General features: G+C 34.9%; 1 protein-coding gene and 2 long non-coding RNA genes across 5 annotated transcripts; 1 reads left to right on the plus strand and 2 right to left on the minus strand.

The window, feature by feature from the left end:
• Nucleotides 1–391: 391 nt before the first annotated feature.
• LOC120477112 (protein mono-ADP-ribosyltransferase PARP12) lies at nt 392–13773 on the minus strand. 3 transcript variants are annotated; one of them, XM_089126761.1, is made up of 10 exons: nt 13455–13773; nt 6920–7050; nt 6622–6805; nt 5261–5405; nt 4880–5015; nt 4411–4522; nt 4210–4291; nt 3812–3920; nt 1694–1799; nt 392–1540 (listed from the first exon to the last, which is right to left on the minus strand). In XM_089126761.1, the coding sequence occupies exons 3-10, from the start codon at nt 6791–6793 to the stop codon at nt 1485–1487; spliced, it is 918 nt and encodes a 305-aa protein (XP_088982887.1). In that variant the 5' UTR covers nt 6794–6805; nt 6920–7050; nt 13455–13773; the 3' UTR covers nt 392–1484. The 3 variants fall into 3 exon arrangements, with proteins under 3 accessions (XP_088982887.1, XP_039524453.2, XP_088982886.1); XM_039668519.2 differs by lacking the exon at nt 13455–13773 and adding an exon at nt 8432–8615; XM_089126760.1 differs by lacking the exon at nt 13455–13773 and adding an exon at nt 8432–8455 and having other exon boundaries at nt 6920–7069.
• Nucleotides 7046–14071, plus strand: LOC120477117 (uncharacterized). The gene is made up of 3 exons (XR_005622334.2): nt 7046–7816; nt 9793–9918; nt 12445–14071. It is a non-coding gene; the product is annotated as an uncharacterized LOC120477117 (long non-coding RNA).
• Nucleotides 14072–16739: 2668 nt separating this feature from the next.
• LOC148965201 (uncharacterized) lies at nt 16740–17330 on the minus strand. The gene is made up of 3 exons (XR_016149853.1): nt 17216–17330; nt 17017–17109; nt 16740–16941 (listed from the first exon to the last, which is right to left on the minus strand). It is a non-coding gene; the product is annotated as an uncharacterized LOC148965201 (long non-coding RNA).
• Nucleotides 17331–18490: the final 1160 nt, after the last annotated feature.

The following is an 18490-nucleotide window of genomic DNA, read 5'->3' on the forward strand; positions in this document are numbered from 1 at the left end:
GGTGTGGTGGGTTGTTAGCGACTGTATTTACATATCTTTCAGTGCTTAACCGGCTTTACAACGACGATGACGACCTGTTGTATGTCTATAGATGTAGGCTATTTACAATTTATATAATAGCATATCGGTTTTGTGGGGCATTTCCAAATGAGCTAGCTATTTGTTGTCAAATTAGGTAAGAGTGAAAATGATTTAATTATGTTTTTTACACAAAATAGGCTACTTCAAATTAGCCCAGACAAAGGTTCTGCCATTTTCTTTCAAAACCTTTTTTTTTTCATTCTAAACGTCATTTCCACTAGTAATTTCGATCACCAAATGCTGACGATCGTCATTAAAATAGTAGAAATTATACATATTCAGTGTGTTGTAGTTAAATAAGTACACATCATTTCATATTTTGTATTGTTTTTTTAATGTAGCCCTTATAAACGCATCCATACACTTCCATAAACTCTAGCATGTTGTTGCTGTCAGGTTTGATTTTGGGGATAACTTGACTTGACATAACATAAAACAACATAACACACTAACAGAGGTTTACAGTGAACAAGACAAGAGACTAAACATGAGGTCAATAATACAGAAACTAATGACTCAATTATGAGTGTAATGAACAAGGATGAACCAATGAGAAGCTAATGACATGATCACAAGAGGAAAATGGGAGCAAAAGGCAGGATAACATAACTAATCCACAAAGATAAGACATGAAACAAAACCAAAACTAGACATGACAGTTGCATTTAAACAGTTCAGTTTGTAATCAATTAACCCTGTGAAAACAGCTTCATACAAATAATTGTCCTTATGTTGTAATTTCATGTAATGGTAATTCACTTTTGTAATGTAAAAATATTCACTCTGTATTCACACAGTTTTATTGTGCATCCCTGAATCCAAGTTTAACCTTTTCAGCAAGTCTGAGCGTTAATGCTAAAACAAACTAAGTGCACTTAGAAAATGAAACGTTGGAAAACGTTGTAAACATGTAAACATTGGCTGTCAGGCAGTCGCACAGGCCTGTATTGCTATGGCAGAATGGCTAGTAATTATAAAATAACCAAACATGATACAATTTTAAAATATATATATATATTTTAAATTAAACAAGAAAAATATATATGCTTCCTTTTGCTTGTTTTTTTGGTTGATGTGGCAAGCAGCATCCAGGACAGCAACATGTGTCGGCCCACATCTGGTACACATACAGTAGAACCAGATGTGGGCCGGATCTGGGCTGACACCTTGTTGCTGTCTGGTATTTCAAATAATTCATATTTACATACAATAATTCAAAATGACTGAATTAAGCAGTTCAAATTTCCCACAGGCAGTTTACCAAACAAGAAAGTGATTCCTGTTAAAACATCCTAACTCATAATCACAAACAATCATTTCAGTTATAATTACTAAATAACAAACTATTTGCTGTTTGATCTTGAGTATTTGCCAACATCCGTTGCAAGACATTCAGCCGCCTTTTACGCACGCCTGATCTTGCGTTCGGCCATAGTGTTCTGGTTAACTTGTCTCATCTCTAAATTAAAAAAAAAAAAAAAAGACAAAGCATCTTTTATCATATTTAAAAAATCATGTTCAAGAAGATAGTAATCTTGTGGTGCCTTACGATAGTAACAAAAGAAGACATTTAAATGCTTCACATAGTTTCCAAATGCTTTTGCTGACATACTTGTAAAATCCAGAGTGTAAGGAACATGATTGACAGTGAAATCCATGTTCGCTTTCCTCTGTTGGTAACACCTCTCAATGTCAGCACTTGAGACTGAACAACCATCCTATTGAAAAAGAATATCAAGATCAGTCAATCTCTCTTTGCTTGTCAAAGTCGTTCATTAAGGGCTATTGTACATTCATTCATAACCCTTCAGGAAGATCAGGACTGGTATTGCATCACCCTGAAGGGTTTTACATTGCAATAATTACTGGTTGAATGCACTTTCCTGCTTATTATACGGCTATTAAATATAATTACATGGTCATAAAAACTTGAGTTAACGTTTTTTTGTATGTAATGTTTTATATATAATATTTGTATTTCAACATTTTTTAATATTATTGAGATCCTATTATAGTGGGTTTCTGCAGGTTTTATGAAGGTAAATTTAAGCATTTTAAAGACCTTTTTAAGACCAAGTAAAAAAAATTAAAGGAATAAATTGAAGGCAACACAATAATTTATTATATTCTTGAAATGTAAAAGTCTAGTGAGAAACACAATGAGTTTGAAAATACAATTTCCAACAGCTATCCATTTCTTGAATCATTTTGCTCCCAACCACTAGAATATGGAAATATCTTTTATCATATGGGAAAAAACAAGTGATGTTCTTCTTACTCAGTATCTTTGTCTTGTTTTCCAGTGCATATATCTAAAGATTAATTTCAAAGATTCAGACCTTCAAGATACATTTACTGGAGATACAAAATGACAGATTATAAAGTATTGTTTACTGAGAAATTGACCAAAATTAACTTTTGAGTTTATGATTAAAACAAGAACAGGAAGCTTGTTTCCGCCATAGAATGAAAAATAAAAAGGTAATTGCAACTTTTTATCTCACAATTGCGAGTTTACATCTCACAATTCTGACTTTATTTCTCAGAATTGCGTGATATAAAGTCAGAATTGCGAGATTTAAACTATTCTGAGGGGGAAAAAAAATTTCCCCTTAGAATGGCCTGATAACTCACAATTGTGAGTTTATATTTCACAATTCACAAGACTTTATATCTCGCAATTCTGACTTTATAACATGCAATTGTGTGATAAAAAGTCGCAATTATTATTATTATTTTTTTATTCAGTGGCGGAAACAAGCTTCCATAAATATCTGCCCAATGTAGCTTACAAAATTTATAGATATTTGTTAGTTCAATTTTTCAAGTAAATGTATATTGATTGATTTAAATTGATTTAAAGATGCTTGGATATTTGTATTGGAAAACAGGACAAAAAAAATGAGGAAGATATACATTTTTTGCAATGTTTGCAACATTTCATGGCATTACTTTATTAATTTAAGACATTCTGCTCTGATTTAAGACCTTTTTAAGACCTTAATTTGTGTAAGGGGGAAATTAAGACCGTTTTAAGACCTGCAGAAATTCTGTAATATTTTTATTTATTTTATACACTCATTTTAATTGGATTTAGTAATTATTGTTCGGTTTTGTCATTTTTATTAATTTTTTCATTTGTATTTATTATTATTAATTCGAGTTATTTTAGTACATCAAGGTAAATGCTGCCTTCACTCCATGCCGTAATTACCGTAAATGACAGCACATGACTTCCTATTCGGACTTACAAGTCGGAGCACTCAGAAACGTCCCAGTTTACAAGTTTTATTTGGGTACGGTACGTTACGGAAAACTAAAAAGTTTTAAAAACCGATACCGTTACAGCCTCGGCGTAAACTACAAAAACGTGACTTTGTGAAACGGTAACGTCATGCGCATGTGTATTACTTGTTCAGCCTATGGCTTTAGTTTTTCATTTCGATCTGTGGGATAATTTTTACAATGTTATCGACTGTACATGAAAAGTGCAAAGTGAAAACTTTTCTGAACATTTAAGTCATTTCATTAAAAAAAATAATAACACAAAAGCCCTCTGAGGCTGTTTTTACTAAATCCATCAACCGTTTTGAGTCGCAAAAGGTGCGCAAAACAGTGACACAAAAGATCAAATATACTGTACAATTTAACAGTCATTATACAAAATATTACCAGTCCAGAATCAAGTATTTTTGAGATCCGTGCAATCAAAGAAATAAAAAAGTTTTACCGTGTTTCTGAAGGTGTACCACTTATTTCTCCCTTGAAACTGCCACTCTGGAGTTTTATTTGTTGGAGGATTGAACATGTTCTTGATATGGGAGGTTATTTCTTGTAATCTGTTTTGTGAGCACATTACTCTGTTAGTTGTGTAAGTTATGTGGATTACTTTAAAAAAAAATAATGCAAATAAAATTAAACACAATTAATTTTACTTCTGAATAAAACAGAAAAAAAAACATTTTCGGTTTGAAAACAATGGGAAAAAACTTTGGAGACTGAATGGAGAAAAGCGGGCGTTATATAACTGATATCACAAGGTTAGCACTTTTTTTTCAATATGCCATAATAAATTCGATTGTAACGTGATAAGGCAAAGAGACAAACATGAATCTGTTCAGTATTTACCCTCCACTTTGTGATGCTTCATATTTAGGGCGGCGTCTAACTTGCCTCTTATGGCCTGTGGATACATTAGTCTGACACATTTCTGGAAACACAAAGACAGTCATGAATGTGACCTTTCCTGTTTATTGAAAGGAATTTAAAAGAAAAGGTGTGTGTGTGTGTGTGTGTGTGTGTGTGTGTGTGGATGAATATGAAACAAACCTTTGAAGCTAATCTCATACTGGGCAGAGTCAAAGGTCAACTTAACTGAACCATGTGGGTTTTTTTGATACGCCGTCTCCAGTTCTGAGCTCTTGATTGGACTGGTTTTCCCCTATAGACACATACAATCAAAACATATTCATTAAATAACAATCCAACTCATTCAAACTCATTCAAATCAAACTTTCATTTCTAAATAACATTATAGATATAACTAGGCAAACACAGGAAGTGAAACACATCATTTTTTATATATATATATATAGGATACATTAAATGATATGTCACTTAGCCTTGGCAAGATAAAGCAGTCTGTGTTTTAAATCCAAAATGTATTGTCATTTCCAACACACTTTTGTTTTTAAAAAAAGGTTAGTTCAGAAAAAAAATATGACAGAAATGAAAATATATCCATTGTTAAAACTAGGACAGTTTAGTTAACTAGTGAGACTTTATTTTAAAAACTCACCTTCCCTTCATACTGGTACCAGCAGCGGTTACCTCTGTAATACCACAACCACCTTGTATCCTTTGAGCTCATACGTCGCACTTTAATATTCTTTTTTTTAAGAACTTTCATTTTAGTGAAATCAATCGAAATGGCCCTGTATTGTGAATGAGAAGGAGTCAACATGTCAGTACTTATAGCTGCAACAATCGAGTTTCAAGCACATATTAACGGGATGTGGCCAAAACTTGCAAATCTGGCAACAAGTAAATAAATAATAATTTCAAATTTAGCGTGTTACAGCGTACAGGAACAGAATATTCATTTTTGGATGACTATTTCAATAAATCTTTGTAAAAATCTAGGTACACGCAAATAAATGTGTATTTTTTTTGCACATACCCGGCATCGGTGTTATAGATCTTGATTGCTTTGGTGTGGGGGAGGGAATACTGGGCTTCTAGAATATGATCATGGCTAATGTTCATCCAGCCCTTTCCAAAGTTCAACTGCCATCTGTAGGGCCCGGCACATTCTTCATCAGCTTCTGTGTGTGATTACAAAAAAAAAAAAAAAAAAAATCAAATGACTACTGATGGTTAAACATGCACACATCAATATAAACACAAGCGTGTACACTATGAGTGATTGTACTTAATTACTGTAAATAATTATACAACATATCGCAAATGTAGTTATCGCTTATTAATCAAATTCATTCCAGTGCTATTATTGTTAACTAGAACATAGATACTTTAAACTAGAATATAGATACTTTTTTTATTGTTATTGTTGATTTAATTAAACCTGAAGTAAAATAATAAATAAAATGTATACGATTAAATACCTAAAAAAAATAAGAAAATTTGAAATATTAACTGCAAAAAAATAAAATAAATATAAAATATAAATTATAATCTAAATATGAAGAGTTCAGATGCAAAAGCCTCTAAATGCCATTTGAAATTTTCTTCTTTAATGATGATTTTTATCAAACTTGCATATATTTAAGTTCAGTAATTTCACTTAAATAACAATTAATAGGTAATTATCATTGCCATTTAAGTGAAATCATTGAACTTAAATATACAAGTTTGATAAAAATCATCATTAAAGAAGAAAATTTCAAATGGCATTTAGAGGCTTTTGCATCTGAACTTTTCATATAAATACATAAAATGACAACTAAACTAAACCTGATCATAAAAAGTGAATTCAAAATGAATAAATATTATAAAAAATATATTAATAAAACTAAGCCAATTAAATGTAGACTTTGATCTCAGAGGATATTATATTATATTATATTATATTATATTATATTATATTATATTATATTATATTATATTATAGCATTTGATTGGACAAGACGAGAAGTTCTGAATCCACCTGGTCAGATGAATCGTCTATCACATCAGTATATTCTATTCTATTTTATTCTATTCTATTCTATTCTATTCTACATTATAGTGTATATAATGTTAGAAGAACGTTAAGGTGATTAGTCTATATTAAGAGTTAACTGCTAACTGAATTTGACGTTTTAAATGAGTGTGTCCCAGAGCCAGTGTGTTTGTTTTAAATTCTTAAATAGTTACATGTGTGTGTAATAATTACTGGATATATGAGTAATAATACATGTGGAAATGCTTTTTCATTTAAGTTTCTTTTACTTTTAATTGAGTATTGGATGATACAGTACCCATATTTGAATAAAAAAGTAGAATTTCTCAGTATTCTTTTCCAGCCCCACCCACACACACCTTCAGTCGGGGCTCTGCTAGCTCGTCTTCTGTGTCCAGGCGATGAACTCGGGAGGTTGTGGTTGAGACGACACCCGGCACCATACTTGCACGAACCCTTCAGAAAGTAACTGCAGATGTGCTCCTTCCTACACTTGTCCCCGAAACGGCAGTTGCCACGGTTGTAATGCATACAAACGTTCCTCTTGAACACAAAGCATCAGAATTGATTAACATTTATTAATTTATTAAGCTGCATTCACACTCATTAAGGATGATTCTTTCGAATCTTTTCCCCCCCCAAATGTCTAAGATGTACCTTGCCAGATGTTTGAGCAGCTGCTTCGGTGTCAGATGTTTGTGTGTTTGTTTCAGTGTCGGACGGGGAATCGGTGTCACTGTCGCTGAAATCTGAGCAACTGTCACTAGATTGCTGACTGCTGCCTTCATCTAGGAAGAAAGGAGTGCTCTTTAATGGTATGAGAACAATTTGAATAATTGTAAATTCATTTTTAGACTGTTTGACGATAATGATAAAAATGTATGCAATTGAGATTTTACCAGAGATTTTTTGTGCTATACTTTTTAATTGTTCTTTATGCTCATCAATGCTGCATATTTTATTTGATTGAGTACACTAAAAACATTCTTATTGTGAAATATTATTATAACATTTATTAAAAGTTTTTTTTCCTATTACATAACATTTTAAAATGTGATTTATTCCTGATATGTCAAAGCTGAATTTTCAGCAGTCTTTGGTGTCACATGATCCTTTAGAAATGATATGAAATGGTGCTACAGAAACATTATTTATTATCAATGTTGAAAACAGATGTGCTGCTTAATATATTTAAAAAATAAAATTATAAGAATTACATTACACGTAATTTATACATGCTGTAAAAGATGTATGTACCACATAGCGGGTGAACTTACCAGTGGCCATCTCTCTTTTAACATTTAACAACTAAATTAGCATTAGCATTAACTTATAGGCTATGTTACGATTTAATTCCTCGAAAATGGCTGCACTTGCTAAACGTCCATCTAAATATGGTACAATTTAAAAAAATAAATAAATACACATTGTCCTTAATAACGGAGGCATATACCATTTTATAAGCCCACATACAAAAATGCACCTATGAGGAGTCACGTTAGGCTAAATAAAGGTGAAGCTGATACCACACGATGAGAGCTGTACTGGTGGACGGTAGGCTACTTTATAAATATTAGCCTGGGTTGTTTCACTTTGTTTCAACTCATATTTGGGTCAAATATAGACAAACCCAATCGTTAGTTTACATTTTTTAAATCGCATTAAACCCACCGGTTGGGCAAATCCATTTGACCAAAACATGGGTTGAAACAACCCGGCATAGCATGTATTCATAACGTTGTGTGTGCAAACAGCGGTAGCAAGTTGCACAAACCGCAAATTTAAAGTTAATAAACCCTTGACACAACACAAAAATGACTTAAACTTTGATTTATCAACTTTAAAAGAGTTGTGGGCACTGCTTCCTATTGTGACAGCCTCGTAAGAGACATTGCCTTTCCAAAATACACACCTTGAGAAATGTTCAGGAGAATAAAACTTGTCATAAGTAGTCTAGTTTTAGTGAAATATTTCTAAATGAGAATGACGCCTCTCGAAACCGTAAATGTGTCTCTCGAAACCGCAGACAAGATAACGTTATATCACTGCAATAACAGTACTTGAGATGAACATATCTGAAAAGTCTTCTAAGCCTATATACAGCTAATATTGTGTGTTTAATGCTCATTTGTTTATTTGTTTTCGGAATAGGCTATATATTAAACTCACCTGAATCATCTCGATAGTTCGAAGCCATATTCCTTAATGAAACGCCCTTTGCAATCTTTCAGTTTCATTTTCTAGTAAATATAACTGCTCGAGAGTAAGTTAGGCAACTAAACAAGCACGCTATCGTTGTTTTGACGAATTAATAGCCTCAATTGTTTCATAATGGGTTTACTTAAAGATGACCCGTAAAGGGTTTTAAAGTCCATTTGAACTAAAATAATAATAATAATAATAGTAAAAAATCCCATGCAACTCATTTATCTTCTTTAAGAAGTTATTTTTCGAGATCTGGCGCCACCTGCAGGGCAGAAATCGTAAATGCATGCGCTTTTAACTGCTTTGGTGTTACAGTTTTTCTCAGTCGCTTTGGTGCATTTCTCACATCACTTTTTACATTTGCACAACAGTTAGTTCAACCTCCACAACATTTTGTCATTTGTGCACATCATAGTTGCAGTTTCTCATTCCTTCCAACAAATTGCAAATGCTTTTGGACATGCATCAATTGCTTTCATATGGACCAGGCAACGCAGAGAAGCAGATATGGAGAACAGACGCAACGAGGCATGCGACTCATTTGTTGTTTAATTTAACCAATTATAAGCCCTATTCGACTGGGACTAGTTTAAAATGGAGAGGTGGGGTAAAGTAATAATTAGCAGAGCCTCTCTATGATTTTAGGTTCGAATGCGCATCGCAGTAATCATTAGACGATATCAGTAAAGATTAGGGTGACTTTTACCTTCAGTAAAATTGTCAGAAAAAATAACCTCAGGTAATACGAATCCTGTGCAAATAGACCAACTGTAAGTATGTACGTACATATTTAATTATTTCCTGTTTAAAAGTAGTTTTCCACGGTTTCTCAAGTATGGAGGTGCTTGAAAAAGCATTGTTGCTTCTAGGCGGTGGGACAAGTGAGTCTATGGCAAAACTCAAGTGTTTTACTCACACCATTCAGATCAAAAAGAAGCTCAAAAGCACTTTTTACAGGCACAACACTTATTTTAGCGTTAAACAAAAGATTATTACCAACATAATAAAATCTGAGTTTACTTAATATATCCGACTGTACCCAACTGTTTTATTTGTAGGCTACAAATATACGCTATATTTTTGTTTGCGCACAACATGATTTTAGAAAGCAATGTAATACACACATGATGAAAGGGAGTGACAGTGGTGTGTAAATCGAGTTACTCCTGCACTTCTGCTAGTTTTACTGAGATTTCTTATCCCTTGCAAATTGTCCATTATTATTATTACAGACATCCTGGGGTAAAATAAAATTACATTACCCCACCTCCATGTTAAACTAGTAGGGCTATAGACTGATATATTTTACTGTGCTTTCTTGACAGGCTTTGGAAAGAAGGCGTCTCAATTTGAGAAGTCTGGTTGAGCCACAGGATGGCATCCCTCTCCAAGTTAAATATCCTGATGGCCATATCGTTAGGAGAAGATTTTACCTCATACACCCAATTCAGGTATTTAGAAACGGTTCAGATATCAGAATACTTCATACCATTATTCCTAGCTTACCTAAGGTGCTGCGAGAAAATCATAAAGATGGCCCCGATATGTCACTAGATACTGTATTAAAAAATCATGTTCATTTCAACATGATTTCACACACCGCTCTACAGTAATTTGAAAGTGATTGCAGTACCTGTTTTGGCCACAATCTTACGGCTCCTTTAACCATATGTAACACTGTCCTCAGATCATAATATTGTAACGTAGCCTAGGCTACATAATTGTTATTATCATGTACCAGAGCCATGTATTCGGGTGCCCAACCCTGCTCCTGCCGATCGACTTTCCTGCACAGTTCATCTCAAACTTCAATCAAACACACCTGCCTTTAATGTTTTAAGTGATCCTAAAGAGTAACTAAACCAACTTTTTTTAGTTAATGATCTGTAAGAATGGATCTTTATTAATACCAGTCATTGATTCGAGTTACTTTTTTGACATTTATTTATAAAGTGTTTTATTTCTACAATATGTGGTGTAAAAACGCCTTAGTGCTGCCCTCTTCAGGTTGAACGGTGGCTACTGCAGTTGAATTTTCCTATTGGATGTTCCGCACTTCATGACATACGCAGGTTTCAGCTCACCACGCGAGCTACGCCTAGCCTGGCTGCGCCTTCCTACACACTTCCGCTCAATTTCATTTTCCTTTAGTACTTCTGGGATTGCTGTGTATCCTTAGGTTTCCAGAAATCAATTTTTGTAGGACCAATCAGCGAATAGAGGGAGTGGCTGAGAACGATCGAAGCGCGTCAGTTTGAGTTCAGTAATGGCAGCGGAGAAAGACGTGAGAAAAGCTATTCGGTCCGTTGTTGGAAAAGAAACTGCCGTATAGATAGAGAGAGAGAAAACTATAGCGGACATGTCACCAGTAACCACGAGTTTCCGTAAGATCCTACGAACATTTTTTGTTTTAAACTACATTTACGGCTGTTAAACTTCACTGATCATACAGTAGCTCCAAAAAGCCATGGTAATCACAAATTAACTATGGTAATTATAGTATTTGTGCGTTTACATACATGTAATCAATAACTACTATAATAAGTTGTACTATAATAAACTTATTAGGGAGTTTTTTCTATACATGCTCTTTAAGAACACAACAAAACAAAGACTTTGTCACTTTTTCTTTATTATAGACTCCAAACTGCACTTATGCATCAGCAGAACGGAATTTATGCAAACCTTAAAGAACCACGGTACTTTACCATATGCACAATTAGTGAAACCTATGTTTTTGCCATAGCTTTTCAATAGAACACTATACAGGTGAAACTCGAAAAATTTTAATATCGTGCAAAAGTTATAATTTTGATGAACATCAAATTCAAAATCTCACAAAATCAGAATATTACAAAAATGTAAGCCCTCTGAAAAGTATATATAATTATGCCATATGCATATATAGTTATTTATACTAAATATATTAGTCACCTTTTAATTTGAATTACTGAACATGAACTTTTGCACAATATTCTAATTTTTCAAGTTTGACCTTTAAGTTTAACTTTTAGTTGCACCAATTACTACATCAAAACCAGTTCATCTCTCAATTCCCATCTACAAGTTTTGAGTTTTACAGAAATTCATTTCCTGCAGCAAAAAAAAAAAAAAAAAAAACAGTACTGCGAGCAAAATCCTGTACAAAGATCCTCGGAGTAAAAGCCCAGCAGTTCCCCTCGTCTTCCTCTTCCCCTGTACCCCGGTGGATAGGACTTGAAAAGCTCCAAGCATTCCCTGAAGCTCTGGCGAAACTCATCACACTCACAGTAGTCCGGAGAATTTTTTTTCCAGTTGACCACACCTTAAAATGTAAAGACAAAATACAGTGTGGAGATTCAAGTTTAAATGTCACATACCACAAATTTAGAGGGTCATGGGATTTAGACCCGAGTGCAAAAATGGAGACAAAGGTGCAACGGACGGACGGCCAGATTACGTTTTGGCAGGGGAAAAACTGATCAGCAAATGTAATGAAAATGTAACAGAAGGTGTAGAAATTTAGTGGAGTAGAAAGTATAATAATTGCTGCAAAATGTAACAAAGTAAAAGTAAAAAGTATGCGCTATTTATTCTACTTAAGTAAAGTAAAGACACGTGAAAAATGTACTTAAGTAAAGTAACAAAGTATTTGTACTTCGTTACATTCCACCACTGTTTGAATATGATTATCATTATTATTTACATGACATTCATGAAGTCATACATTATGTCAATTTGAAAACTACGTATCTCACTGTAGTATTTATTTGTACCGAGTTTAACTTGACATTTTGATTACGGTAATTAAAACGACATGTGTTTATCATTAAAGCCATAACGCAAAAAAAAACAAAAAAACAAAAAAAAACATCGTCCTAAAAAGATACATTTATGTAACATTTGCTTTTTTTATTTTAATATTATAGATTTTAATATAATATTATAGTGCCAACTAGCAGTCATTCAATGTTTGCTTTAACTTTCTCTCTCTCTAGGAAGATGATCTGCAGTTCCTCAGTCTCGAGGAAAGGGAGTGTTTTCTGTTCTTTGAGGAGACCATCGGCTCCCTGGACTCACGGTGGGGCGTCCGGCCTCACACACACAAACGGCACGACATCACAGCCCTGTAGATCATGACATCATTGACCTGGTCCACTTGGCCAATTATCGTGGAATCTAGTGTTAACGCGGAATTTCGTGGAATTTTACATATTTGGTTTGAAATTCAGTTTTTGTGCGAGAGAAGAACGTATTTCTGCCGAAAATGCAGACCAGGGGAAGCAAATCTGGACGACATAAACCCCCCCAACCCGTCATTTCAGCTCAAATGATGAAATTAAAACAATGAAAGCATGTCGAAGCGGCTCTCCACGGCTCTGCTTTAGTCGGCGGAGAGCCAGCCTGCGTTCACAAGCTTCTAACGCGAAGCATATGGTTTCGAGATCCCACTAACTTCTAAACACTTAGATTTGAATATTTGAAGATAATACCATACCAAATTTTGTCCTATTACCTGATGTTAGGGTTTCCCAAACCAGGGTTTGTGAAGGAATTTCAGGGAGTGTCTAAGTTCATGAAAAATTAATAGTTAGTTCAATAAAAAAGTTAAAGAAATTTAAAACCATCTAAAACACTTAATAATGATGCAATGCTTTCTTTACTTGCATTATACGACATCAGAGAAAGATGAACATGCTAATGTTAAATTATTGACTTATGAGCTTCTTAAAATTTCAGGGCAACTTCAAGCAAATAAATTACATCGAAAGAGGATTACTGAAAAAAAAGATTAATTATGTTCGTCAGGAGCTGTAATGTTGAGAAAATACCAGTTATTTCTGTAAATCAAACTCTGAGAATCAATTTTAAAAGTAGCTATAGTCTGATTGTTTTTTTAAAGCACAATTTATTAGGTAATTAAATTACATGTAATCAGTTACTACCCAGCACTGACTTCAACTAATCGTTCATATATATATATATTCACAAAAACAAACAGCATTACCTTGTTTGAAGATGTTCAGAAGGGTTAGGGATGTTCAACAGATTTATGTTTTAAGTCAACTAGCACTTGTTTAGACTGAGCTAGTTTTTTCTGCTTAGGAGTTTTGGTTAAAAACCAATCAGACCTGATATCTTTATCAAACACTAACTCAGGATTCACATTCATCTCAAGCTCCACATGCTGCTTTGGAAGCGCATGGCCTGGTTTCAGCCATCTTTACTTCATGGTCACATGGTTCCAGAACATTGAGCCATTCACCTGAGTCCTAATTGTCATGTGATTAATCACTCCATATTTGAACTCCTAAAACACTGTTAAGATTCCTCCATAAAGATAAACGTACGAAGAGAAGTGTCAGAACCGTGTCATCTTCAGTGGCTCAGTGGTAGCGGTACCGGTTCCGAAGCGAGTGGTTAAGGGTTCTATTCCAACTTCTTGTTGCGTTTAGACTCCGCTTCGGAAGATAAACGTACGAAGAGAAGTATCTCCGCTACCACTGAGCCTCTGAAGACAGCACGGTTCTGACGGTTGAAAGTCAGCGTGCCGAGTTGGTTTCAGAAGCGTGCCGTCTTCCAAAAAAAAAAAAAAAAAAAAACACTTAAACACTGTTAAAATTCCTCCATAAAGATAAACGTACGAAGAGAAGTATTAGAACCGTCTCGTCTTCAGTGGTGCAGTGGTATAGCGGTACTGGCTTTGAAGCGAGAGGTTGCTGGTTCTATTCCAGCTTCTTGTTGCGTTTAGGCTCCGTTTTGAAAGATAAACGTACGAAGAGAAGTGTCAGAACCGTGTCATCTTCAGTGGTGCAGTGGTAGCGGTACCGGTTCCGAAGCGAGTGGTTAAGGGTTCTATTCCAACTTCTTGGTGCGTTTAGACTCCGCTTCGGAAGATAAACGTACGAAGAGAAGTATCTCCGCTACCACTGAGCCTCTGAAGACGGCACGGTTCTGACGGTTGAAAGTCAGCGTGCCGAGTTGGTTTCAGAAGCGTGCCGTCTTCCAAAAAAAAAAAAAAAAAAAAAAAAAACACTTAAACACTGTTAAAATTCCTCCATAAAGATAAACGTACGAAGAGAAGTATTAGAACTGTCTCGTCTTCAGTGGTGCAGTGGTATAGCGGTACTGGCTCTGAAGCGAGAGGTTGCCGGTTCTATTCCAGCTTCTTGTTGCGTTTAGGCTCCGTTTCGAAAGATAAACGTACGAAGAGAAGTGTCAGAACCGTGTCATCTTCAGTGGTGCAGTGGTAGCGGAACCGGCTCTGAAGCGAGAGGTTGCTGGTTCTATTCCAGCTTCTTGTTGCGTTTGTGCGTTTAGACTCCGTTTCGAAAGATAAACGTACGAAGAGAAGTGTTAGAAGTGTGCAGGCTCTGGTGGCGTAGTGGATGAGGCCTCGTTTCGCCTTCCAAAGGTTAATGGTTCAATCCCGGGTCAGGACCAGCAACCAGAGGGAGCCAAGAGGAATCAACCGGTCCCGACGAGTCTGCACACCCAAAAGACCAAAGGGGGGGGTAGTGTGTGTGTGTCCCCCCCCCGAGGTTTCGGAACCCCGGTCGCTGCGGTTATACTGCTTAAACATTAATTTTCGCGACGTTTAATAATATAATAATATAATAATATAATTGGATAATTACTTGGATATTTCTTAATTGGAACTTAATTGGATATTACTTAATTGGACACTTACCTAATTACTTAATTGGATATTTCTTAATTGGATACTTTAAACACTTGGACAATTACTTGGATACTTATAATTACTTGGATACTTTAAACACTTGGATGCTTACTTGGATACTTTAAACACTTGGATAATTACTTGGATACTTTAAACACTTGGATAAGTACTTGGATACTTACTTGGATGTCAAGAGTCTTGAGTCTTAAGCTCTATAAAAATAGATGTCAAGAGTCTTGAGTCTTAAGCTCTATAAAAATAGATGTCAAGAGTCTTGAGTCTTAAGCTCTATAAAAATAGATGATGTTGAGTCTTAAGCTCTATAAAAATAGATGTCAAGAGTCTTGAGTCTTAAGCTCTATAAAAATAGATGTCGGTTGAGTCTTAAGCTCTATAAAAATAGATGTCAAGAGTCTTAAGCTCTATAAAAATAGATGATGTTGAGTCTTAAGCTCTATAAAAATAGATGTCAAGAGTCTTGAGTCTTAAGCTCTATAAAAATAGATGATGTTGAGTCTTAAGCGCTATAAAAATAGATGTCGGTTGAGTCTTGAGTCTTAAGCTCTATAATAATAGATGACGGTTGAGTCTTAAGCTCTATAATAATAGATGACAGTTGAGTCTTGAGTCTTAAGCTGTATGTGCTTGACGTGTTGAAGCATCAGTCCTAAGCTCTACCAATAAGAGAAGCATCAGTCCTCTCTTCTCAAAAAAAAAACCCCTCAAAAAAAAAACCCTCAAAAAAAAAAACTTGACTATTAAAACACATTCTACACTAAGAGAAGCTTCTCTTCTAAAAAAAACAAACTCAAAAAAAGGCAAAAAAAATAAAAAACTAAAAAAAACCCTAAAAAAAACTAAAAAAAAACAAACAAAAAAAACATATTCAGCAACTTGACTATTGAAACACATTCTACACTAAGAGAAGCTTCTCTTCTAAAAAAAACAAACTCAAAAAAAGGCAAAAAAAATAAAAAACTAAAAAAAACCCTCAAAAAAAACTAAAAAAAAACAAACAAAAAAAACATATACAGCAACTTGACTATTAAAACACATTCTACACTAAGAGAAGCTTCTCTTCTAAAAAAAAACACCTAAAAAAACAAACTCAAAAAAAGACAAAAAAAAATAAATAAAAAAAAACTAAAAATAACCCCAAAAAAAAAACTAAAAAAAAAACCCTAAAAAAAAACCTTCAAACACCACATTCAGTTATTAGACCATTGAAACACATTTTACACAAACAGAAGCTTCTGTTCTCAAAAAAACCCTCAAAAAAACCTTTAAAGGAAAAATCTAAAAAAAAAAAAAAACATTCAGTTATTAGACCATTAAAACACACTCTACATTAAGAGAAGCATCAGTCTTCTCTTCTCAGCTTTTTTGAGAACTTTCTCTTCTCAGCTTTTTTTGAGCAACTTCTCTTCTCAGGTTTTTATGAGCAACTTCTCTTCTCAATAAAAAATCTCAAAAAAACCTAAAGAAAAAACCCTTTATATGAAAAAACCTCAAACACCACATTCAGTAACTAGACCATTAAAACACACAAAAAAAGACCATTACACACAAAAAAAGACACTAGACTTTAAACACTACTTTATTATTTTCCTGTTTTTTTTTTTTTTTTTTACTTTATTTTCCCAAATATATAATTTATCCATCATCAACATACCAGATTCCGATCAGCCTTAAGATTAACAGTGTTTAGGGAGAACGCAGCCCATCCATTCTTGTTTGTGGATGATTCGAAAGCAGTTTGTTGGGCCAGTTGCTCCCCTCCAAGAGATATACAGCTTTGTCGAGTCACGTAGATCTGTTAGGAATGATCAAGGTTAGGAAAGGGAACCAATTTGAAGGCTTCTTCAATAAGGGATGACATTTTGCTTACCTTTCCATTAAGCATTGAACCAAGAGGTCCACAAATGTGACTTTGCCAACTAGACACATAATGGACACCGTTGCAGATTTTGACACATTACATCTGCGAGAGAAAATCCAAACAGTAGAGAACATCAACTTTGTGGCTTAAAGTGAATGTCTTCTAAAGATCATAAAGAGTATATGGTTCAGATCAGCCAATAGCTCACCTGTTCTCTCCTCAGTATCATTCACAAGAAATGTGTCTTGCATTTGCTCTTCAACGTTGGGGTTGAAAAACACTGACGCATCAACAGTAAGAGAGGCACAGCCCATGGCATTCATCTGGTAGGAGAACGAAGATAGACAATTAAAAAACAGAAATAATAAACATTTAAAAGCAGTCATTGAAGTTGAAATGTGTTCATCTTAAAACAACCTGCTTTTCATTTATGGTCAGAAAACTCAAAATGGTGAAACATCTGGTCTTACCATTTGATCAAAAGGCACAAAGTTGGGTTTCATGGAGACAACTCTGAAATGAACTGCAAAGACAAACAAACTCACATACATTGGATAATGCATTTGAAAATGATGCTTCAACCAAGATCATTCACAGCTCACCCGTTTGTCCTGGATTGGAAATAGGTAACGTCTGAACATGATTTAGCTCTTCAGTCGCTCTGAAGACCTTCAACCTTCAGCTTCTGCACCGAATCTCCATCTACCCGAGAAGCCTGTAGAGAACTTCATTTAACATGCAATAAACCAAGACAAAAAGAGCCACACACGTCTAATGACTATGACCGACCTGGAAACAAAAGCAGCGGTGAAAGTGCAGTCGTCTTGTTTTCAGATCCAGATCAGAAGAATGGCACGTCTGACGTTGGCTCAACTTTAATTCGATAAGCGAAACAATGCCAGATCAACATTAATTCAATGTCAGTTTGCTATCAGGGAAAGTTCCCTACAAAGGGCCACAAAGACACCAACTGCAGGAGCAGAGAGTGAACAGATCCAAAACTAGGCTTTTTAAAGAGCCCAGCCAGCTGCAGCCACTGACGAGTAGGAGGAGCTCCAAGATCCAATCAGCCGTTGAACCACCAATCAGCTGCTGGAATGGTTTTAGAAGCCATCTTACCCATAGATATCTATATAGACCATTTCACAAGATGTAAACAACACTGGTCCAGAAGCACTTCCTGTTTCAGTTTGTAACTGTTTTCTTTATTTCACATGTAAAGAAAACATCTTAAAGATGTTTGTTTAACGTTTTGATTCAGTTTTAAATGTTCTGTTGGTTGTATTTTATCCCAGCTTTATGTAGTGTTAAAAAACTGAAACAGGAAGTGCTTCTGGACCAGTGTTGTTTACATCTTGTGAAATGGTCTATAAAGGCTATAGATATGTCGTCCACGCTGCTGGCCAATGGAGGTCTACGTCTGCACCTGGCGGCCATCTTGTCACAGGCAGCTCGCTCACTCGTAACATTGTGTTAATGGTGC

Source organism: Pimephales promelas, chromosome 24, assembly GCF_988280905.1.
Source record: "Pimephales promelas chromosome 24, fPimPro1.hap1.1, whole genome shotgun sequence".
Taxonomy (NCBI): Eukaryota; Metazoa; Chordata; class Actinopteri; order Cypriniformes; family Leuciscidae; genus Pimephales; species Pimephales promelas.